Here is a 24,870-nt window from a genome sequence, read left to right on the forward strand (position 1 = left end):
CCTCATTCCACATTAATGAGGATATTGTCTTGCTCTTTTTGTCCAGCACCGGTACACCGTGTGGAAAAGGCCCTTCATACGTTGGACCTGGTGAGAGCACTCAGGAGGGACGGCAGTCTTTCGTCAGTCAGACGTGCTGTTTGTGCTCCCTGAAGGTCGCAGGAAGGGACTCGCTGTCTCAAAATCGACCATAGCCAGGTGGATTCGGTTGTCTTACCGCATCAAAGGCGCACCAGCTCCAGCAGGGATCAGAGCACACTCTACTCGGGCGGTGGGCGCCTCTTGGGCTCTTTGGCACCAGGCATCGGCAGAACAAGTTTGCAAGGCAGCAACCTGATCTAGCCTGCACACATTTGCCAAACATTACAATATCCATACTCAGGCTTCAGCGGATGCGAGCCTGGGTAGAAGGATTCTCCAAGCAGCAGTGGCGCACCTTTTAGATAGGAGGTGCATGTAGCTTGGATCGGTGAGTCAACTTCCCACCCAGGGACTGCTTTGGGACGTCCCACAGTACCTGTGTCCCCCAACTGGATCTGACAGTTTAAATGCACAAAGTGAACTTTTTTTCCTTTGGCTTGGTGCCAAAGTGGGTTGATTGCCCCTGGTGGCCATTAGAATTATTACACGTGGTGTCGTTCATTATAAGTAGCCCCGGTGGTAGTTAGTGGTATCGCACTTTAGTTCTTTGGTTAAGTGCATGTGATTAGGTAACAGGTGTGAATGCTCTATAAATGAGTGTCAGGTGTATCATTCACTGTTGGTGATATTGATTATGTGTTAGTCATTCACAAGGAAGCCTGGGTGAAAGAAGGAGCTGAACATGAGTCCTGCGTAGCCCAGCCAGAGGGGACGAGTGGCAGCTATGTGGTCTGCAGGAAGGGCTGGCATGGCTTGGTGGAGTCGCAGTTTATGGTGTCAGCAGGAGGTGCTTGGTGGAGTGGCGTCGATGGTGAGAGTTGCACTCAGCATGCTGAACTTGGTTGCTGAAGACTGGACTCAAGCATGCTGGACTTTTTGGCAGAAGCTGGACTCATGTTTGGGACTCTGTTTACTGGGAAGCTGCAACTGGTGGTGGACTCTGCTCCAAAGCTGCACTATGGTGAAGAATCCAGTTATGGTGATGGATCCGGGTGGAGGAGAAGATGCACACAGGTGGTGGGCTCTGTTGCTCGGAGCGTACGCAACAGAGCAAAGCTAAGTGGTGTTTCCCCTGTTTTGTCATCTTTCCTCATGTGTGTTTTAGTGCAGTGGTGGGATTAGTTTCCGCACCGACCAATTCCCTAGTGAGGGTTTAGGTCAGGACGAGCTAGGGTTTTTAGGTTCCTGTTGCGCGCCCGGTGCGGAACCGGCATAGGGAACGTTAGGAGTGCAGGGACACTGGCTCAGGGGAGCTTAGGAGGTCTCCACTTCCCTATTCCCTATTGCAGGGCCCACCATTGTTAATGCTACCCAGGTTTCCCCTTTATTATTTAAATTCGCCTTACTGGAGGCGGCGTATCCAGCTGCATGTTTTATTATTTAAATTCGCCCAACTGGAGGCGGTGTATCCAGGGTCACCGTGACACTTAAAGTGTAAAATGTATTAGCAATATTCTTATCTATTTAGCAGATACATGGACTTTGGCTGATAACCCTAATTATGGTTCTAGGATCTCTGTGGCATTCAGTGTAGCTATTTGTCATTTGCACTAGAGAAATGGTTTCTGATTTTAGAGGGGTGCTATATTCCAAATTTATAATGTTCCCAGGGAGAAATGCCAGAAAGTCTCTGTACTAATGTCTACATTTCAGCTATTTTTATCATTACTGAAGCCACTATCTTGGTAAAGTTTTTCTCTCTAATATATTTTTCACCTTTTATTAATTCTATTCACCTATTCTCCTGTCTAATAAAATTCTTTAAATAAGATGGTGTTGGAAGAAAAACACCTGCCTTGATAAGACTGTAAACTTGTCATCACTCTGGAAGGTTGCCTGAAATAGGTTAAGGGTTTTGGCACTTGCATAGAATATACGTCCAGAGCATTGCTGTCCAATTTCCTTTCTGGAATATTTTTTTTGTAGAATAAAATAATTGTGAGCCAAATACTATAAAAATGATGTAATGTAATAAAATCAGTGGTATTCTTAACCAAATCTGAACAGCAGTATTCTGGCTAACTTTCATACACTCGGCTATGTTAAAGGATAACCAAACTCCTGTAACTTTTCAGACTAAGTAATTCTGTGCATGAGGAATATCAGAATTTCTACCATTATCTGACTTGTATCCTACATTGTCACCAGTTTTCCCCTATGCAGTCTGGCTCTTAATTTTTCTATTGACTCTGAGCTAGTGGAGATTAGCTGCTATAAAGTCTCTTGATGCACCAACACACGGAAAGCTTTTTTTCCCCTTTGGTAGCACACAGACAGAAGCAACATGTAGGATTAGCTTTTGTTAGACACAGAAAGATCATGGTGAACTTTCTACTTCCATGGCAGTACCAGATACATGTTTTTTTCTTATTCTTGTTTTCACATTTAAAAAAGGCAATTTTTTTTATGTAAAACAATTGTAAAAGTATTTCTTTATGTCAACTTTTGGGGATGTAGGTCATATACAGGTAGGTAGGTATATAAAATACAACTTTTTTTAAAAAATATATACATTTTTAATTTTTTGAATATATACAGTACAGACCAAAAGTTTGGACACACCTCATTCAAAGAGTTTTCTTTATTTTCATGACTTTGAAAATTGTAGATTCACTCTGAAGGCATCAAAACTATGAAAAATAAAAATAAAAAAACAACAATATCCCTCACCTCTCCGTCGTTTTGTCCCACGCCGTAATCCACGTCTGGGGGGCAAACAGTTTTCAACCTGGACGGTGTCAAGATGTGACTGTCCAGGCTGAGAACCACTGGTGACTGAATTGCTGAGAGCGCCGCGTCAGTGAGCAGCAGTGACGTCATTGAGGTTATTTCCAGTCACTGAGGCTGTGTTACATGCCAGGCCAATGAGGTCATTCACATGACAGCGTGGCAAACACTGGATGTTCGGGCCCCCCATTCATCCGAACCCAAACTTTTTGTAACTGTTCGGCCGAACCCAAACATCCCGGTGTCCACGTAGTGCAGCGGTATCCACACTGTACAGTGGTGAGGCAGTGATCCAGCAAAATTCAAAGCAAAATTTGTTTTAATGTCCAACTCACATAAATACACAGCACACGGTGTCCTCCGGATCGCAGTCGAGAAGCAAAACAGTCCACCTCCAAGACCGGTTGCCGTGGGCGACTGCACCACCGTGTATGCTGTTATTGCCAGACCTTTTGGCTCCGCTTGCCTGTGTTGCCTCACCCAGTTGACGCTCTGCAGAGCCTTCTGCTCTGCATGCTTGAAAGAGCATCCTGCAGTCCGTTTCAAAAACAAAATCCCAGAGCAGGTTTTCTTAAATATGACTTGGACAAATAGCTTGTACAAGACCAACACTTACTTTTATTTTGCATTGCAATCACAGCTATGCCTGTAACTGCAATGCATTCCTGTGGCCTACACCTCTGTGCGCATCCTGGGGGGGACACACAGTGACCCTCACATATGACACCGGTCACTGCCTTACACCGCCCATCTCTAATTGCAGCCTTTGTCACACAGTGCAGGAATCAATGTTTTGCATGGCTTTATATCTTTCTATATCAGCTAAGCAATGGGCTCCTCAGACCATATGGGGGCATCACAACCATGGACCAGACCTCAATCACAGGACAGTAATACATTCACACTCCTTATCGATGAACTGTCCCAATATTTACGGCCACAACTGTTTACTCCCCATCACACATTGATAGTTCTGCTTTACGTCACTTGTCTTATCTATTGCGTTATTCCTATGTCTTCTTGTGCATAAATATGTGACTCTTCAGATTTTGTGTTATTCTAAGCATGATGAAGACACCATAGTAGTCTGGAAAGCTTGCAATTTGTTACCATCTTTTCATGTAGCCATTCAAAGGTATCAACCACTGAGGACTGTCAAATTATAATAAATCATTGAGATCCCTCTGTTTAGACCACGTCATCATTGAAAGCAACATGTAATGGTGCCCCATTTTTTAGATTGATATGGGACCCTTGGTTGATATGCCATAAATGTATAAGATAGGTGTATCTCTTTAATTCCATTTGTCTGTTTCTAAAATAGAACAGACAAACTGAATTCCTGAGTGCAAGTGTGAACAGATCCTAAGACAAGTTATGTGTGTGCATTGTCTGGATGTTTGGAAGGAGGAAAAAGTACAAATCCTTAATTATGTATGATTTTTATAAATGGTGTTTTCTTTCTGTATATGTAGAACTGATTTTTTTTTATGTTTCTAAACAGTATCGGAATCAGATCATGATAATGGAACATGAGGCTGAGCCTGTTTCTGATGTGCAGGTGAGACAAAACACCCATTCTGTTATTCGTCATTTCACTTGTTTCTCACTTCCTCAGTAGGGAATATATAAGGTACATTATGGTGTCTATTTGGGGTCCGTAGAATATAAAAATGGAAAAGAACAAACCCCGATGCATGTGGATACCAAAAGGAAACCAACGTTTTTGTTTCTAAACAGAATGGAAACTTTGTTTTCTCTTTCTTTTATCTATTTGCATTTGTTTTTTGTTTGTATTTTTAACCTTTTGAAGGCACCTCTTTAAATGGCAGGTGTCTCTGAACACCACTAGTGGCTTTTTTTTTGGATGGGGAAAAAATTGAGCAGACCTGGTCATTGTGGCCTGAACAAAGCAGACTGAAGAACTGAGCCTACGTCAAAAGTGGCGGATGCCAGCTGTGTTATACGTATCTGCCTGTAAAAGCAGCAGCTGTAGCTAGCTCAAGTCACTGCTGTTAACCATTTACATGGTGCAGCCAGTTACTGCAGCAGCCCCCATCGCCCTCCCAGCCCCCGTAATGCGATCGCAGAGAAGCCAGCGTGTTACCATAGCAGATAAGGGAACTGTTGAAGGCCCCCATGACTGCCACCTTAGTCCTCCTCTAGAGTTCAGCTGTAGGCTGAGCTTCACAGAAAAACTGAAATTACTCTATACACTGCAATACTATAGCGTTGCAGTATATATATCAAAGGTTCAAGTCCCTTAAATGGAATCTGTCGCCCCTTTTTTGAGATATCATATAATGATATCATTCAATTGTGTGTCACATAAGGATTCTCTTAGTACTTTTGCTTCCCCCTGACCCCGCACCTTTCATGCATAAATACCTTTTTTATATCGGTTCAGATGTAAGTCTGCCATGGTCCGGTCCGATGGGCGGGGCTTATTCGCCTGCTCCCCCCTCCCTGTCTTGCTCTACACAAGAAGAAATGCGTAAAGAAAGACAGGGAGGGGGGAGCAGGTGAGTAAGCCCCGCCCAGCGGACCAGACCGTGGCAGTTTAGCAGGGGTACCATCTGAATCACAGTTTGGGTTTTTTTTAGATGAAAACTCCAACGTAAGTGCTCAGTGTAGAGCAAGAATAAATGGGAACCGAGTATTAAATGTGATCCAAAATGTTATGTACCCCAAAATGCTGCCAAAAAAAGCTTCACCTCAACCCACAAAAAAAAAGCCCCACTCGAGTCCATCATGTGCTAAAACAATATAGGGGATTTCTACGCTACTGGTAGCTAGTGGGCTCTGGAAAAGCCCGATGGACCCCACACCATCCCAAAATAAAAAAGAAATCCTGTGAAATCTGCACTCCCGATTTCCATTGTCTTCCTTACTTCTAAGACCCTCAATGTGTCTAAACTGTAGTTAGCCTCCACACGTATGGTATTACTGTAGCTTGGTGACCACACTTACTAATAATTTGCAGGGCGAGCCCGCAGAAGTAAAGCTGGACACTATGTAATTGACGCAATACTAGCTTTTGCAATTTTCATTCTGCAACATCAATTGCGTACTTATTTCTGGTAAATGCTTGTGGAGCCAAAATAGTTACTACTCCCGTAAATAAATTCCCATAGGGGTCTAATTTCTAAAATGGGGTCACTTGAGAGAAAATATTGATCTAATGGTACTTAGGGGCTCTACAAATGTAGTCTGCAAACTAATCCTTAAAAATCTACTTTACAATCGTCAAATAGCTCTCTTTCCCTCCCGAGTCTTGCCGTGTGGCCAAACAGAACTGTACAGCCAGATATGAGGTATTGCCATTTGTGAAAATTTATGCAAAAATTATTTTTACCTATTTCCCCTTGTGAAAGTGAAAAATCTGCAGCTAAAACATTTTTTCTTCAATGCCCAATGAATAAAATTCTGTGAAATTCACATGGATACCTAGATGAATTGATTGAGGGCTAGGGGAGCCCTAGCTACAGTGCCTTGCAAAAGTATTCGGCTCTCTGGAATTTTTCAAACTTTTCCCACATATCATGCTTCAAACATTAAGATATCAAATGTAAATTTTTGGTGAAGAATCAACAACAAGTGGGACACAATTGTGAAGTTGAATGAAATTTATTGGTTATTTGAAATTTTTGTGGAAATACAAAAGCTGAAAAGTGGGGCGTGCAATATTATTCGGCCCCTTTGCTTTCAGTGCAGCAAACTCACTCCAGAAGTTCATTGTGGATCTCTGAATGATCCAATGTTGTCCTAAATGACTAATGATGATAAATATCCATCTGTGTGTAATCAAGTCTTCATATAAATGCACCTGCTCTGTGATAGTCTCAGGGTTCTGTTTGAAGCACAGAGAGCATCATGAAGACCAAAGAACGCAACAGGCAGGTCCATGATACTGTTGTGGAGATGTTTAAAGCCAGATTTGGAAACAAAATGATTTCAAAAACTTTAAACATCCCAAGGAGCATGTGCAAGCGATCATATTGAAATGGAAGGAGTATCATACCACTGCAAATCTACAAAGACCCGGCCGTCCCTCTAAACTTTCATCTCAAACAAGGAGAAGACTGATCAGAGATGCAGCCAAGAGGCCCATGATTACTCTGGATGCACTGCAGAGATCTACAGCTGAGGTGGGACAGTCTGTCCACAGGACAACAATCAGTCGTACACTGCACAAATCTGGCCTTTATGGAAGAGTGGCAAGAAGAAAGCCATTTCTCAAAGATATCCATAAAAAGTGTTGTTTAAAGTTTGCAACAAGCCACCTGGGAGACCCACCAAAAACATTTGGAAGAAGGTGCTCTGGTCAGATGAAACCAAAATCGAACTTTTTGGCAACAATGCCAAGCGATATGTTTGGCGTAAAGGCAACACAGCTCATCACCCTGAACACACCATCCCCACTGTCAAACATGGTGGTGGCAGCATCATGGTTTGGGCCTGCTTTTCTTCAGCAGGGACAGGGAAGATGGTTAAAATTGATGGGAAGATGGATGGAGCCAAATACAGGACCATTCTTGAAGAAAACCTGTTGGAGTCTGCAAAAGACCTGAGACTTGGAAGGAGATTTGTCTTCCAACAAGACAATGATCCCAAACATAATGCAAAATCTACAATGGAATGGTTCACAAATAAACGTATCCAGGTGTTAGAATGGCCAAGTCAAAGTCCAGACCTGAATCCAATCGAGAATCTGTGGAAAGAGCTGAAAACTGCTGTTCACAAACGATCTCCATCAAACCTCACTGAGCTCGAGCTGTTTGCCAAGGAAGAATGGGCAAGAATTTCAGTCTCTCGATGTACAAAACTGATAGAGACATACCCCAAGCGACTTGCAGCTGTAATAGCAGCAAAAGGTGGCACAACAAAGTATTAAGTTAAAGGGGACGAATAATATTGCACGCCCCACTTTTCAGTTTTTGAATTTCCACAAAAATTTAAAATAACCAATAAATTTCGTTCAACTTCACAATTGTGTCCCACTTGTTGTTGATTCTTCACCAAAAATTTACATTTGGTATCTTTATGTTTGAAGCATGATATGTGGGAAAAGGTTGAAAAGTTCCAGGGAGCCGAATATTTTCACAACACACTGCATCCCTGCTCCCCGGATTACTTCTGATGGTGAAGACGCCGGGGCCTCGTGCCTTGCTGAGCTCCTAAATCAGCCCTTATCTGTCCCATCCCCCACCCAGGGAATTGGGGGGTTGTACTGTATAAGAATATGTAAACCAGAATAACAAGGGAATTCGTACAGCGATAAATGAAAATACCAATCATACAAATATGCGCTCACAAACAACAGAGTGTAGCATCGGGTAGTAAGGAATGAAAAACCAAGTAGGATAGGGTGTGGATATGCACACAGGCAAATCACCAAGCAACATTCTTCTGAACAACACTCCAAGGGCCTTGTCAAACAACCAACACCTTCAACTCCAGAACCAGACAGTATACAACTAACACTGGCAATCCCTGATTGCCAAAGGTGAGGATATATAGCTGAGGAGAGTGTCCAAACCTGAACAGCTGAGACCATCAAAGCAGGAAAGCTCCAGGAGCTTTGAACTGAACAGATTAACCCCTTCACTGCTAGCCGAAACCTGCACTATTTAATATGATATTGAAGTGCTACTAATCAGTGCAGGAGTACATGAAATCAGACACTGCAGTCTTCTGGCCCCTCTGTGTCTGGGAAAACCTGTGACAGGTGTGCTCAGGAAAAATGACAAAACAAATTGTGGGGACCAAATTATCCTACTACCCCTTGTAAAAAATTAAAATTTGGTCAACATTTTATTAAAAAGAAAAAAAAAATGTACCTGAAGGGTTACCATACTTCCTGAATGCAGTGTTGACTAACTTGAGGGATGCAGTTTTTAAAATGTGGTTTTGTTTGGGGTTTTCTGACATATGGGCACCTCAAACTAAGGTGTTACCCCCCAAAAATAACAGGTTTTATACATTTAAAAAAATGTATAGTTTAGAACTTGCGCTATGAATGTACCCTAAAATAAAATAATAAATAGATAAATACTATCAGCTATATAATAATAAAAGGCTTAGTTTTATACATTTCATTGAAAAAAAATAGTGTTGAAATGTTAAGATTATTTATACTTTTTAGTAGATCTTTTCAATATAGCAAGGTAGAAGAGCAAAACAATGTCTATTCAAATTTTGTAGATAACAAATATACACCGGTGCTCCCTAATGCAACTGGTAGTGGATATGTGCTATACAGCCGCTGCTGGCGAATGTCCTGGGTCTGTGCACACCCAGGAAAAACAGTAACAATAAATAAAAAAATATTACGCCTGCGCTGGCTGACTATATCCCGTAATGACACCTGAATAGGTCATAAACAAGTACTTACTTCGTATAAACTGTGGGGCTGTGGGTGGATCCAGCGTGCGCCACGTGTGGAGGTGAATGTGCCACGGTGTGACAGGAGACGCAGCACCAAGGAGGCGTCCCTCCTGTAGGCAGTGGTGCGGGAGCGTCTCTGAAGCTGACAGCCGCTGGGCACGCTGAATGGTGGCTGCACGCTCCGGCCGAGAGGCGCCGCCGGCGTGCAGCGGCTGAGAGGGAGGAGATCAGGTGACGTCACCAAAAAAGGGGGAAGGAAGCGCGTGCAGGCCAAACTAGAAACCAACGCGTTTCTAAGGTCTACGGACCTTCTTCATCGGCCGGAGCGCGCCGCCACCATTCAGCGTGCCCAGCGGCTGTCAGCTTCAGAGACGCTCCCGCACCACTGCCTACAGGAGGGACGCCTCCTTGGTGCTGCGTCTCCTGTCACACCGTGGCACATTCACCTCCACATGTGGCGCACGCTGGATCCACCCGCAGCCCCACAGTTTATACGAAGTAAGTACTTGTTTATGACCTATTCAGGTGTCATTACGGGATATAGTCAGCCAGCGCAGGCGTAATATTTTTTTATATTTTTTTTATCTATTCAAATTTTGCACATTAAGTTTTCTATGACAGAAGAAATAGAAATAGAGTCATTCAGTTAAAGGGAACCTGTCAACAGGTTTGGCTGATATAAAATAGGGCCATCACCTTTCAGGGCTGATATACAGCATTCTATAATGCTGTATTTCTGCCCCCAACCTGACCTGAAAGAACTGAAAAATAACTTTTATTATACTCACCTGGGGGTGGTCCAGTTCGAGGGGTGTCGCTCTTCTTGGTCCAGCGCCTTCCTTCTTTTTGTGATGCTGTCCTCCTTCTTGGTTCGTGAGTATTTCGCATCCCTGCATCATCCACACAGTCTGTTGAGAGCAGAGCAAAGTACTGCAGTGCGCAGACGCCGGGAAAGGTCAGAGAGGCCCAGCGCCTGCGCACTGCAGGACATTGCTCTGCTCTCAACAGGGCAGATAAGTACGCCTGCGCAGGAGCGCCATGCCGGGGAGACTGTGTAGATGATGCAGGGACTCGTCATCCACACAAATCAAGAAGGAAGACGGAGATCGTAAGAAGATGGGAGATGCCGGACCAAGACCTGCGACACCCCTCGGACCCCACCGCCCCCAGGTGAGTATAATAAAAGTTATTTTTCTTCTCTTACAGGTCATGTTGGGAGCAGATACTGCATTATAGAATGCTGTATATCAGCCCTGAAAGGTGGTTGCCGCATCTCATATCAGTCAAACCTGATGACCGGGTCCCTTTAAAAGAGGTAAATAAACATATAAGTATATTCAATAAAAAAAAGTCAAGTGATAAGCTGCGAGTATGAATAACAGAAAGCATAACTTGAGGCAGAGCCAATAAACATTAGTAATATTGTACTGACATTATATGTAAGAAAATAAATAAAAATGTAGAACAAAGACAAGAAGACATGGACATAAGGGTCTGTCACACTAAGCGATATCGCTAGCAATATTGCTATAACGTCACTGTTTTTTGTGACGTAGCAGCGATATTGCTAGCGATATCGCTATGTCTGATACTTACCTACGACCCGCTCCCCCGCTGGTTATCCCTGATTGCGCGAGACCTTCCCGGACCGTTTCTCGTTGTCAGCTTCCTGCTGGGCTTCCTGCTGTGGAGACGAGCGATGCGTGGACGTGGGCGTGAGGACGCAGGATCGCCTCGTCTGACAGGTAAGTAGCGACCCCCGACCCCTGCGATGTCGCTGGTGAGATCTGCCTGTGTGGCAGCTCACTAGCGACCACTTAGCTATGCACCAGCGATGCTTACCGCGTCATATCGCTGGTCGGGATTGCTGGTGCATCGCTAAGTGTGACAGTACCTTAAATGAGGAGAAGGAATGTCTGATCCTTTAGATAAGAGAAGTAGATTCTCAACTAAAGGTCCGCTTTCACTGTACAATTGTCGTGGATGAGATCTTCTAGGAACGCTCGTCTCTAAATAGTATTGCAGTGTAAACAGGCTTCTGATCACCTGATGACAGAGCAAAATGCTTATTTGCCAAGTAAAATGGTCTTTCCGTTTGCACAAAAGATCATTATTCTCGCCAGCACATCGTAGACTGGACCTGTAGCTGCCGAGAACAATGGCGAAGGGTGATCTATGGCAGATTGTTCGTGTGCTGTTGCACCTGTGTAAATATTTTACCAATCGGCGATCATTTAACACCGCAGACCGCATAGTATCCAAACATTTTATAAGGACTCTGTCAGCAGGTTTTTGCTATGTAATCTGAAGACGGCATGAGGTTGGGGAATAAAACACAGATTTCAGCAATGCCTCTCTTATCAATCTCCATGGTTTTGTTTGCTTGCAATGATTGTTTTAGCACCAGGAGCTTATCATTTCTGGGGCACAGCAGTGTGCTTGCTAGTCCGACACGTCCGATCCTATAATAAGCAGCTCACTGTCTATGGACATTGTATATACAGAGCATGATGGGGGCGGGGTTAGCTTCCTCAGCTCTGCTGTATTGCTAAATCTAAAAGCTCTTATTGTACCAGATTGGCTGCACCCAGTGAATTAAGTGATACATCGATGGATTCAGCTTCTCTTTGCCTGTATCAGGCAGCTCTCAGATGAGGTAGCAAAAACCTGCTGACGGATTCCCTTTAAGGCCATTGGCAATCTTTCTGAAAATGAGAGCTTAATGCTCAGTGTCCTAATTGTATCCATTATAAGCTGATGTAAAGCAGACTTTAAAAGGGCATTAAAAAAGGGCATAAAAAGTCATAGTTCGAAAATTCTGAATTTTTCTACCTTTTCTTCAAAGCTTTTAATCATTGAACACAAATCATATCAATCTAAATTTACCCCAGACATAAAGTACAGTATGTCATGAATGCACACTCTTAGAATCACTGTGATGTGTGGAAACTTTCCAGAGTCATTACCACATAAACTAGCACGTGTCAGATTTGAAGACTTTGGTGAAAACTGCCTTTGGCAAAATGGAGTTAAAGTTACTCTCCTGCCCAAGCAAAAAACTTCCCGATTCATTGCTGATACATGGACTCTGTAGCTGGTGCCTACGGGGTGTGTGGTGCTCAGTCTGAACTGCGCCTCCTGACACCTTCCCTGTTATCAACAGCAGAGATGAATGCTGTGCCGATGTGATTCCATGGCAGAGGAGATTTGGGGTGGCGTAGGTGTAACACTGGGCTCACTGTGTGACTGCAGTAGCCATTTTGGACATGGAGGTAGTGATCCCAATTCTTGGGAGTGGCAGCATCGGGAATCACAAGTAGGGCCCCAGGTATGATGTCTATGTATTAGTAATGTTTAGTGAAATTTGTGTAATTGCTGGAGGGCGACTCTAAGTAAGTAATGGTTGTAAACCAAAGCCTGAGTGCAAGATACATCTTTATTCTTTCTTGTGGGTTTGTGCAGATGGTCTTCTGTACAGTGGTGCTTGTGCCAGGCATGTCTGTGCATGATATCTAGTTTTTTTTTGGTTTTTTTTGAAACATCATTTTTATTGATTTTGTAATGAAGTTGCATATTACAAGTTATAAACGTTGCATTGAATTGTTACAAAGAACATATTTAACCCCTTAGCGACAGAGCCAGTTTGCAGCTTAATGACCAGGCCTATTTTTACAATTCTGACCACTGTCCCTTTATGAGGCTATAACTCTGGAACGCTTTAACCCCTTAACGACCGCCGATACGCATTTTAATGGCGGTAATTAAGGGTACTAAAACCACAGCGCCGTTAATTCACGGCGCTGTGATTTTAAGTGAATAGCGCCCCCCAGTGTCGGATTTTCTCCGGGGTCTCGGCTGCCAGGGGTAGCCGAGACCCCAGAGAACATGAATCGGTCGGTTTTTACCGACCCCCCGCTTTTGCAATCGCCATTATTAACCCTATAACGGCGACCACAAAAAAAAAAAAAAAAGCCGCGATTTTACATTTAATTTCTCTCTCCTCTGATGTGATCGCACATCAGAGGAGAGAGAAATAGGGTCCCCGATCCCCCCCCGGTACCTCTCCGTGGCCCTCCGTCCCATCCTGGTGGTCCCACGTCCCGCCGGCATCCTCCAATGGGCGCCGCCATCTTGAAAATGGCGGGCGCATGCGCAGTGCGCCCGCCGGGAATCTGCCGGCTCCGGCTGGCAGATTCCATTCATTATTTTGATCACTATGATAAACGATCATGGTGATCAAAATAAAAAAAATAGTATATAACCCCCCCGTTTATCACTCCCTTATATAGGCCAATATAATGAAATAAAGAAAATATTTTTTTTTTCAGTTTTCCATTAGGGTTAGGGTTAGGGTAGGGTTAGGGCTAGGGTTAGGGTAGGGTTAGGGTTGGGCTAGGGTTAGGGTTGGGCTAGGGTTAGGGTTGGGCTAGGGTTAGGGCTAGGGTTAGGCTAGGGTTAGGGTTGTGCTAGGGCTAGGGTTAGGGCTCGGGTCACGACTAGGGTTAGAATTAGGGTTAGGGCGAACTAGAATTAGGGTTAGAATTATGATTAGGGATTAGGGTTGGGATTAGGGTTAGGGTTGGGATTAGGGTTAGGGGTGTGATGGGGTTAGGGTTGGAGCAAGAATTGAGGGGTTTCCACTATTTGCCAACTTTGGGGGTCTAAAAATTGGGGTCTAAAAAATCACTTTTGTGGAAATAAAAAAAGACTTTTTATTTTCACGGCTCTGCGTTTATAAACTTTTGTGAAGCGTTTGGGGGTTCAAAGTGCTCACCACACATCTAGATAAGTTCATTAGGGGGTCTAATTTCCAAAATGGGGTCACTTGTGGGGGGTTTCCACTGTTTAGGCCCATCAGGGGCTCTTCCAGCTCAACATGATGCCCGCAGACCATTCCATCAAAGTCTGCATTCCAAAATGGCACTCCTTCCCTTCCGAGCTCTCCCATGCGCCCAAACAGTGGTTCCCCCCCACATATGGGGTATCGGCGTACTCAGGACAAATCGCATAACAACTGTGCGGGTATGATTTCTCCTGTTACCCTTGTAAAAATAAAAATTTGGGGGCGAAAAGATCATTTTTGTGGAAAAAAAATGGATTTTTTATTTTCACGGCTCTACGTTATAAACTTCTGTGAAGCACTTGAAGGTTCAAAGTGCTCACCACACATCTAGATAAGTTCCTTAATGGGTCTAGTTTCCAAAATGGGGTCACTTGTGGGGGGTTTCCACTGTTTAGGCCCATCAGGGGCTCTGCAAGCGCAACATGATGCCCGTAGACCATTCCATCAAAGTCTGTATTCCAAAATGGCACTCCTTCCCTTCCGAGCTCTCCCATGCGCCCAAACAATGGTTCCCCCCCACATATGGGGTATCGGCGTACTCAGGACAAATCGCATAACAACTGTGCGGGTATGATTTCTCCTGTTACCCTTGTAAAAAATAAAAATTTGGGGGCGAAAAGATCATCTTTGTGGAAAAAAATAGATTTCTTATTTTCACGGCTCTACGTTATAAACTTCTGTGAAGCCCTTGGGGGTTCAAAGTGCTCACCACACATCTAGATAAGTTCCTTAATGGGTCTAGTTTCCAAAATGGGGTCACTTGTTGGAGGTTTCCACTGTTTAGGCACATTAAGGGCTCTCCGAACGCAACATGGCATCCGATCTCAATTCCAGCCAATTCTGCGTTGAAAAAGTCAAACGGCGCTCCATCCCTTGCGAGCTCTGCCGTGTGCTGAAATAGTGGTTTACCCCCACATATAGGGTATCGGCGTATTCAGGAGAAATTGTACAACAAATTTTGTGGATGATTTTCTCTTTTAACACTTGTGAAAATAAAAAAAATTGGTTCTGAAGTAAATTTTTTGCAAAAAAAAGTTAAATATTAATTTTTTCCTTCCACATTGCTTTAGTTCCTGTGAAGCACTTAAAGGGTTAATAAACTTCTTGAATGTGGTTTTGAGCACCTTGAGGGGTCTAGTGTTTAGAATGGTGCCAATTTTGGGTATTTTCTGTCATGTACACCCCTCAAAATGACTTTAAATATGATGTGGTCCCTAAAAAAAATGGTTTTGTAAATTTTGTTGTAAAAATGAGAAATCGCTGGTCAACTTTTAACCCTTATAACTTCCTAACAAAAAAAAATTTTGCTTCCAAAATTGTGCTGATGTAAAGTAGACATGTGGGAAATGTTATTTATTAAGAAATTTGTGTGACACATCTCTCTGATTTGAGGGCATAAAAATTTAAAGTTTTAAAATTGCAAAATTTTCAAAATTTTCACCATATTTCCATTTTTTTCATAAATAAACACAAGACTTATCGAAGAAATTTTACCACTAATATGAAGTACAATATGTCACGAAAAAACATTCTTAGAATCAGCGGGATCCATTAAAGCGTTCCAGAGTTATAACCTCATAAAGGGACAGTGGTCAGAATTGTAAAAATTGGCCTGGTCATTAAGCTGCAAACTGGCTCTGTCGCTAAGGGGTTAATGGATCCCGCTGATTCTGAGATTGTTTTTTCATGACATATTGTACTTCATGTTAGTGATAAAATTTCTTTGAAAAGTCTTGTGTTTATTTATGAAAAAAACGAAAATATGGCGAAAATTTTGAAAATTTTGCAATTTTAAAATCAGAGAGATGTGTCACACAAATTTCTTAATAAATAACATTTCCCACATGTCTACTTTACATCAGCACAATTTTGGAAGCAAAATTTTTTTTGTTAGGAAGTTATAAGGGTTAAAAGTTGACCAGCGATTTCTCATTTTTACAACAAAATTTACAAAACCATTTTTTTAGGGACCACATCATATTTAAAGTCATTTTGAGGGGTGTGCATGACAGAAAATACCCAAAAGTGGCACCATTCTAAAAACTAGACCCCTCAAGGTGCTTAAAACCACATTCAAGAAGTTTATTAACCCTTTAAGTGCTTCACAGGAACTAAAGCAATGTGGAAGGAAAAAATTAACATTTAACTTTTTTTGGGAAAAAATTTACTTCAGAACCAATTTTTTTTATTTTCACAAGTGTTAAAAGAGAAAATCAACCATAAAATTTGTTGTACAATTTCTCCTGAATACGCCGATACCCCAAATGTGGGGGTAAACCACTTTTTCAGCACACGGCAGAGCTTGCAAGGGATGGAGCGCCGTTTCACTTTTTTCAACACAGAATTGGCTGGAATTGAGATGGATGCCATGTTGCGTTCGGAGAGCCCTTAATGTGCCTAAACAGTAAAAAACTCCAACAAGTGACCGCATTTTGGAAACTAGACCCATTAAGGAACTTATCTAGATATGTGGTGAGCACTTTGAACCTTCAAGTGCTTCACAGAAGTTTATAACGTAGAGCCGTGAAAATAAGAAATCCATTTTTTTTCCACAAAAATGATCTTTTCGCCCCAAAATTTTTATTTTTGCAAGGGTAACAGGAGAAATTATACCCCCACAGTTATTGTGCGATTTGTCCTGAGTACGCTGATACCCCATATGTGGGGGGGAACCACTGTTTGGGCGCATGGGAGAGCTTGGAAGGGAAGGAGTGCCATTTTGGAATGCAGACTTTGATGGAATGGTCTGCGGGCATCATGTTGCGTTTGAAGAGCCCCTGATGGGCCTAAACAGTGGAAACCCCCCACAAGTGACCCCATTTTGGAAATTAGACCCCCTAAGTAACTTATCTAGATGTGTCGTGAGCACTTTGAACCCCCAACCGCTTCACAGATGTTTATAAACGCAGAGCTGTGAAAATAAAAAGTCTTTTATTTCCACAAAAGTGATTTTTTAGACCCCAATTTTTAGACCCCCAAAGTTGGTAACTAGTGGAAACCCCTCAATTCTTGCTCCAACCCTAACCCCAACACACCCCTAACCCTAATCCCAACCCTAACCCTAATCCCAACCCTAATCCTAATTCTAACCCTAATCCTAGTTCGCCCTAACCCTAATTCTAACCCTAGCCCAACCCTAACCCTAGCCCAACCCTAGCCCTAGCCCAACCCTAACCCAACCCTAGCCCTAACCCTAATGGAAAACTGAAAAAAAAATATTTTCTTTATTTCATTATGTTTGCCTATATAAGGGGGTGATAAACGGGGGGGGGTTATGTACTATTTTTTTTATTTTGATCACTATGATCGTTTATCATAGTGATCAAAATAATGAGTGGAATCTGCCAGCCGGAGCCGGCAGATTCCCGGCGGGCGCACTGCGCATGCGCCCACCATTTTCAAGATGGCGGCGCCCATCGGAGGACGCCGGCGGGACGTGGGACCACCGGGAGGAGACAGAGGACCACAGAGAGGTATCGGGGGGGGATCGGGGACCCTATTTCTCTCTCCTCTGATGTGCGATCACATCAGAGGAAAGAGAAATTTAATGCATAATCGGCTTTTTTTTTTCTTCTTTGTGGTCGCCGTTATAGGGTTAATAACGGCGATCGCAAAAGCAGGGTCGGTAAAAACCGACCGATTCATGCTCTCTGGGGTCTCGGCTACCCCTGGCAGCGCAGCCGAGACCCCGGAGAAAATCCGACACTGGGGGGTGCTATGTACTTTCTCCACAGCGCCGTGAATTAACGGCGCTGTGGTTTTAGTACACTCAATTACCGCCGTTAAAAGGCGTATCGGCGGTCATTAAGGGGTTAAACATGCTTATCACCTAAGCCTGAATAGAAGCAAAATAAACTCAACAAATATAGAATTATCAAACCCCCTTACGTCCACATTTTCATAGATTACATTGACTGAAATCAGACACCTTATCTCCAGCTCCACCTTATCCTCCATATAACACATTTCAGTTTTCCCAGATTACAACTCAAATCCACTAATAGATACCACTCCGAATCCACAAAGGCGCTCATTAAGTCTTGAATTTCTCTGGTGGTCAGTGACGTTTCTATAAACACTCTCCATTTTTAAAAAATTTTTTTTGTCATTTTATGTTTATTTCTTTCTGTTTCCCTTTTTTCCAAAAATAAGACCGATGTTAAACCTTCCTTGATCTCTTTTACCCCTGGGAGTGTTTTAGCTAGCCAGTGTTGCAGAATTAGACGTTTTGTCACCATTGCAATGGTGTGAAACAAGTCATGTAGCCGTCCGCCTCTTGTTTTACCTGTCGTAAAGTGAAACAACCAACACAATGGATCCACGTCTACCTATATCCCACATATCTTCAGATACATATCCTGGACTTTTAACCAGAGTTCTTGAGTCCTGGGACATGACCACAATCCATGTTCTGTGTCTGTTTTGGGCATTGTACATTTTGGGCAGCTTGTCTGCCTATCAGGATTCTGTGGAGTCGGAGGTATACTGAAGCCACATATTGTTTTATGCATTATTCTGAACTGACTATCTCTCCATTGCTCATTGATGATATGCTTTCTTACCAACTCCCAGCCCCGCAGAATCTTATGCTCAAGTTCTTCATCATGTATATGTTTTTCCCATTTGTGAAATATTTTGCCCTTCCCTGAAGGGCGTAATATGTCCCTCAGCATCCCATATATTGAGGTGATCGATATTTCGCCAATGTCTTTGGTAACCAAGTCCTCCCATATTTCTGAATCGATTTCCTTCCTCACATCCTGAAGGAGGTCTAATACATAATGCTTTAATTGACTATATAACATCAAATGAAGTCTCGGCAGCTCAAATTTGTCCATCACTTCCAATCCCGTCAACCAGCGACCTTCTTGTAGATGTAAGTCCCCCAACGTCTGTATACCTTTCCCCAACCACTCTGTGTATAATTTATTTTCTCTTCCTAATCTAAAGGCAGGAAATGCCCAAGGATTCAGGTGTTTCGACACTCTCCACGACATTTTTAGTTTTTTTCTTACTGCCATCCATGTGGCAATGGTATCTTTACATATTACCGAATATTTAATGTTTGGCAGTATGTGTGACAGCGGCGTATGCAGCAGCGCCGTCAGGTCCCACAAACCACAAAATTCCGTTTCCAATTTGTAGTCAGTATATCGCCCCGTTTTTTTAATCCAGTCTATTACAATCCTCATTAAACACGATAAATTATATCCCCTAATATTTGGCAATCCCACTCCCCCTCCCTCCTTTGTGTGCATTAGAGTTCTTATAGCCAATCTCGCTCTTTTACCCCTCCAGATGAATTTAGAAAAGGCCCTGTTTAATCTGAGAAGATCTGCGTGACGAATTAACATTGGGTACAGTAATCTCGCAAAGCTTGTCATCTTGATTAGGTGGCAGCGACCCAGCAGCGAGAGGGGTAGATTTCCCCACCTCTCCAACTCCTTCTCATGATATCTAGTTTATACGGCTCAGGGCAATAAGACCACGTTCATCCTTATGCAGTGTACGGCAGACTTTTATTCTTTTCTTCATCCTGTTCATTACTTGTGTTTTCCTTCTTAGCTATTTCAACGCATGATGACGCTAAATACCTTCCAAGCCAAGCTGGAGCAGTGGCAAGAGATGACACCTGAAAGTAAGTGCGATCCTGAGAAACCAACAAGACACCATGACAATGGCAAAAGGAGAAGCAAATTATTGGGTTAAAGGGAATCTGTTTCCCCCGGGATGTATATGACCTAATATGGGCATACAGGTGGTGGAAATGTTACACTAGTCCTACCTGTCTGCCTCATATTAGTGGTCTTGTTGTGGAGAAATGTTATTTTCTGTCTTTATGCTATTGATTTCTTACAGGCTCAGGGGCATGGAAGAAATCCCTGCCTCCTGTCCTCATTATAATACTACCCCCCTCCCATGAGCATCAGTTATGACCCGCAATCCCGCGCCTGCGCCCTGCACTCCTTCATATATACATACCTCATCCACCCTTCTGTGGACACTGCATTCAGTGATCTTCTGCGCAGGCGCCGGCGACTTACGCTCCAGAGACCTCTGTTGTGCTCACCGATAAGGTGCTCTCCCCACTTCTTCCTTGCATAGTCTTCGCTATGTACACATGGTTCGTGACTGTGCAGGGAGGAAGTGGGGAGAGCATCTTATGGGCGCGCACACCGGAGGTCACAGTGACTCTCCGGCGCCTGCGCAGAAGATCCCTGAATACAGCGCCCACAGAAGGGAGGAAGAGGTAATATATTTCTGAGGGGGGTGCAGGTTTCAAAGCAAAACTAGATCCTTTTTGTAGATCATTCCCAGAAAACAACAAATGCTTAAAGAAGTTTTTCACTTTTTTTTCCGGCTCTACTTACGGTACTTACCCGTGCTTCCTCTGCTACTGACCCCAGTCTTAGTTGACCAGGCTGCAACGGTCATGTCACAACTACAGCAGCCAGTCACTGATCATTGGATTCAGCAGTGCTGGCGAGGTAGACAGCACGTCACCCCTGCAGCCGTGCCTCCAAAGACTTGGCTAGTGGCAGCTGCAGGGACAAAAAATTGTCCTAGGTAATTAAAATGTTCTGCTGTTTCTCAATGGTGTGTGGCGTCATCCTTTTCAGCAGTCGTGGCCACAGAATGACAGCAGTACGGTTCGTGTAGCTCATAGATTCCTTCCTCCGGAGGGATCAGCTGAGGGCAGTAGTGGAGCAGAGTAATATTGGGCATTGTGAGAGGAAAGTAAGTGATGCACGGCACTATAGAGGTATATGGACGATTGAGGCAGCGCTGTGGGGCAATTTGGCAGCAGAGACACTGTTGGTGGAAAGTGTTAACCGGGGGGGGGGGGGACTAGGGACAATGACAAATACAGGTACAAAGGGGATAATAGTGACTGCAGAGTATTGATGATTGCCCTGTCGTGGGTTTTTTTGGGCACAGTAACTGCTTTATGGCACTATGGTGACAACGTAATGTCTGTATGAGCACTGTAAGTACGGTGGAAGGACTCCGGGTGCTCTGAAGCAGGAAAAGCTGTCAATCACTGTGTAGGTAAGGAAGCAGGACTCATAGGCTTTATCTAAGAGTCCCAGCAGCATCTAAACAGCGTTTTTACATGAAATACTGAAGCAGAACGTAGACTATACAGTCATAATCGAAAGTGTTGGCGCCCTTGAAATTGTTCCAGAAAATGAAGTATTTCCCCCCCAAATTATTGCAATTACACATGTTTTGTTATACACGTTTATTTCCTTTGTGTGTATTGGAACAATACAAAAAAACAGTGAATAAAGGCAAACTGGATCTAATTTCACACAAAACCCCCAAAATGGGCCGAACAAAATTGTTGGCACCCACAACTTAATATTTGGTTGCACACCCTTTGGAATAAATGACTGCAATCAATCACTTCCTATAACCATCAGCAAGCTTCTTGCACCTCTCAACTGGAATTTTGGATAACTCTTCTTTAGCAAACTGCTCCAGCTCTCTCATACTTGAAGGGTTTCTTCTCCCAACAGCAATTTTAAGATCTTTCCACAGGTCTTCAATGGGATTTAGATCTGGGCCACTTCACTATAACTCTCCATCGCTTTGTTTCCATCCATTTCTTGGTGCTTCTTGAAGTTTGTTTGGGGTCATTGTCCTACTGGAAAACCCAAGAACTAGGAAGCAAACCAAGCCTTCTTACACTGGACACTACATTGTGACCTAAAATCCTTTGGTAGGCTTTCATGATGCCTTGCACACAGTAAAGGCACCCGGTGCCAGAGGCAGCAAAACAACCCCCAAAACATCTTTGAATCTCCACCATGTTTGACTGTAGGTGCTGTGTTCTTTTCTTTGTGGGTCTCATTCTATTTTTGGTAAACAGTAGAATGATGTGCTTTACCGAAAAGCTCTATATTGATCTCATCTCTCAAGAAGACGCTTTCCCAGAAGGATTTTGGCTTACGTACATTTTGGCAAACTGCAGTCTAGATTTTTATGTCTACGTCAGCAGTGGGATCCTCCTGAGTCTCCGCCGTAGCATTTCATTTCATTCAGATGTCAACAGATAGTTTGTGCCGACACTGTTGCACCCCCTGAGCCTGCAGGACAGCTTGAATTTCTTTGGAACTTGATTGGGGCTCCTTATCCACCATCCGGACTATCCTGTGCTGCAACATTGCCAATAACCTTTCCAACAACCTTTACAAACCAGTTCCAATACACACAAAGGAAATAAACATGTGTTTAACAAAACTTGTAATTGCAATAATTTTCTGGGAGAAATACTTAATTGTTTGGAACAGTTTCAAGGGTGCAAACACTTTCGATCATGACTGGATACACCCCGAGCTGGGGGGGGGGGCTACCCCTTTGTTCTACACTGCCTTCAGAATTCAAAACTACACAGAACATCTCTGAAAGGTCCAGCCTAAAGGGGATCTGTTACTAAATGTTTGCTATCACATCCTAAAGTAGCATAATGTAAGGGGCACATTTTCAGGGGTACACTAACCCAAAAAAAACTTTTTTCCGGATTAAACATTTTAGGACATCTATTGTGATAAGCACATCCTAAGGGGCAGAGACCCTGATTCCAGCGAAGTGTCCCTTACTGGGCTGGTTGCTGATAGTTTGATAAAATCTCTGTTCTATTTGATGCAGATTTACCAATTTTCTGAATGCTGAGCGGTGTGAAATATCACTCGTACCACTGAGCGGCAGCTTTGTGTGTACACTGTGTATAGGCAGAAAGCTGCCAATCAGTGGTGGGGGCAGGGTTATACAGAGCTCATAAATTTGGAGAACTACATGGCAGAAGGTTTAATAGTCCTCTGATAATAATCTCCTGTTGATAAAACTGATTTATATGAAAACTACAGCAAGCAGCCCATCGCTGGAATCAGTGTCTCTGTCTCTACATTATACTGTGATCAGATTAAGCGACAAAAACCTGGTGATAGATTCCCTTTAACAGTGAAGCCACACTCCCTTGTACCGGGTGCACTATATATGTAGAACACATCCTGGCCACTGCCCATTTTAAATATATATGAAGCATCAGAGAAGCCCTTAAAAGTGATTATTTGGCGCCATATTTCGTATTTGGATGTGGGTGGCGTAGATGGCATTGTGTCTAATTATACCTGTCTGGACGGCTGCAGAGTCGGCAGGTTTAATGTGCTAGAACAGGACATACGTATGGACAATACCAGCTGATCATGTATGCATCCCAACAGGCACGTTTGGACACGATGTCACCTGCGACACCCCCCTCCCTATTGGGTAACGCTGGAGGACCCCTCACAGTCTGTAATTGCTGGTTATATCCTTAGGTTTTTTTTTAGCACACAAAAAATGTGGTTCGTATTGGCCCCCCTCCTCCCCCCAAAGAAATCCCAGATAAGAGACAGACCAGAGGAATGGATTATTCTGTTTTGTTTTAGTTATTTTTTGTCTTAAAGGGGTTGTCCGATCTTAAACTACAAGAATACAGTGACTGTATGTGACTGCAGACTTTTGAATCCTCACATCGCGCGGGCTGCCGGCGCCGGCATAGGAGTGAGACTGCGCCCATCTAGTTGGAATGTGACCACATGTATGCAAATCAAATGCTTGCTGTCACATGACCACCCGCTCCCGGCACCGGAGACCCCTGACAGCGCGCAGTTCGCGGCGTGAGCATTCACAAGTCCGCAGTCACATGGAGCAGCAGCAGACTCGTAGATTAACACCAGACAACCTATTTAAAGTCCATGAAAATCGAATCAGTAAAGATTGACATCTGGGTGTAACAGATTCTCACTATCCAATCAGCACTGACATTCCCAGACTGCGCAGAGTCACACCCTATTGATAAGGACACTGGTAGCGCCCAGTTGTTCATTCATTCCTGCATTTCCAGGAGGAACAACAGAGGGCCAACACCAGACACAGTTGTAAGGAATGATGCTTTCTGGGGCTTGTAAGCACTGATGAAGGCTGACATGTCGAGAGGGCTGCCAGCCCCTGGTCACATGTGTGCGTCTCCCCCGCAGGCGGCCAGTCACTTTCCGCTGGGCTCTGGCAGCCCCCGATGACCTCAGTGCTGTGAACCTGTTTGCCATATACATAAATTTTTGGAGACAGTAATGGTTTTTCTTGCGGCATGGATTTCATCATCTTCCACCATCTAAGCGATTTGCAAACGAAAGTCACATTAATCAGTTTTTCCTCGTTCATCCCGGAGCGCGTGGTTTGGAAACTCGCAGCCACCCAGCAGTGCGAAGGACCCGAGCGATTGAAGTCCTTAATTGTCCCGGTCCCGTCCAGCGCTGCGGCTGGTGCTGTCATTCTTGGCTCCTCGCTCGGCTCCTGATTTCACAGACAGTTGAGGAAATTGAGAAGTCGTCTTCTGTCAGTATGTCACCATGGAAAAGCAAACATTAACCGCTATTTACTTTTTTCTTTTATAGTCCTCTCCGACAACCAGGATATTTTGCTCCTCGCTGGAAAAGAAGAGGTAACCATCTCGTTGGATTTCCTATAAGCAGCCTGCGTTATTGGCAGTCGCGCACTAGGAAGGATATGAACCTTTTTTTTTTTTTTTCCTGTTAAAATACTTATTGATTAGGTTGTCTTTTCCACAGGATCATTTCTATAAGTAGAGCCTGACACAAGCTGCTCGTAGCCGTCCAGCTTGTAAACTACCCAGAAAACATACTACGCCGGCTGACGTCAGCATCGCAGCCCCCCCGCTATAACAATGCAGCGCGACACGTTAATGCCGCATTAGCGTGAGCTCA

At 43.6% G+C, this 24,870-nt stretch overlaps 1 protein-coding gene across 5 annotated transcripts in view; it reads left to right on the forward strand.

Annotated features, from left to right (window-relative positions):
* Nucleotides 1–24,870, forward strand: part of CENPK (centromere protein K) — a 121,149-nt gene that overhangs the window by 40,644 nt on the left and 55,635 nt on the right. For all 5 annotated transcript variants that reach the window (XR_012233864.1, XR_012233866.1, XR_012233865.1 and 2 more), the window contains exons 4-6: nucleotides 4,373–4,429; nucleotides 19,664–19,736; nucleotides 24,541–24,587. Coding sequence is in view for 2 of the 5 variants with exons in the window: in XM_073584239.1 (XP_073440340.1) it covers nucleotides 4,373–4,429; nucleotides 19,664–19,736; nucleotides 24,541–24,587 (177 nt within the window). In the remaining 3 variants the exon portion in view is untranslated. The remainder of the gene's footprint in view (nucleotides 1–4,372; nucleotides 4,430–19,663; nucleotides 19,737–24,540; nucleotides 24,588–24,870) is intronic.

The sequence above is a fragment of the Dendrobates tinctorius genome, unplaced genomic scaffold (genome assembly GCF_039654945.1).
Source record: "Dendrobates tinctorius isolate UK_male_01 unplaced genomic scaffold, ASM3965494v1 ptg000083l, whole genome shotgun sequence".
NCBI classification, from domain to species: Eukaryota; Metazoa; Chordata; class Amphibia; order Anura; family Dendrobatidae; genus Dendrobates; species Dendrobates tinctorius.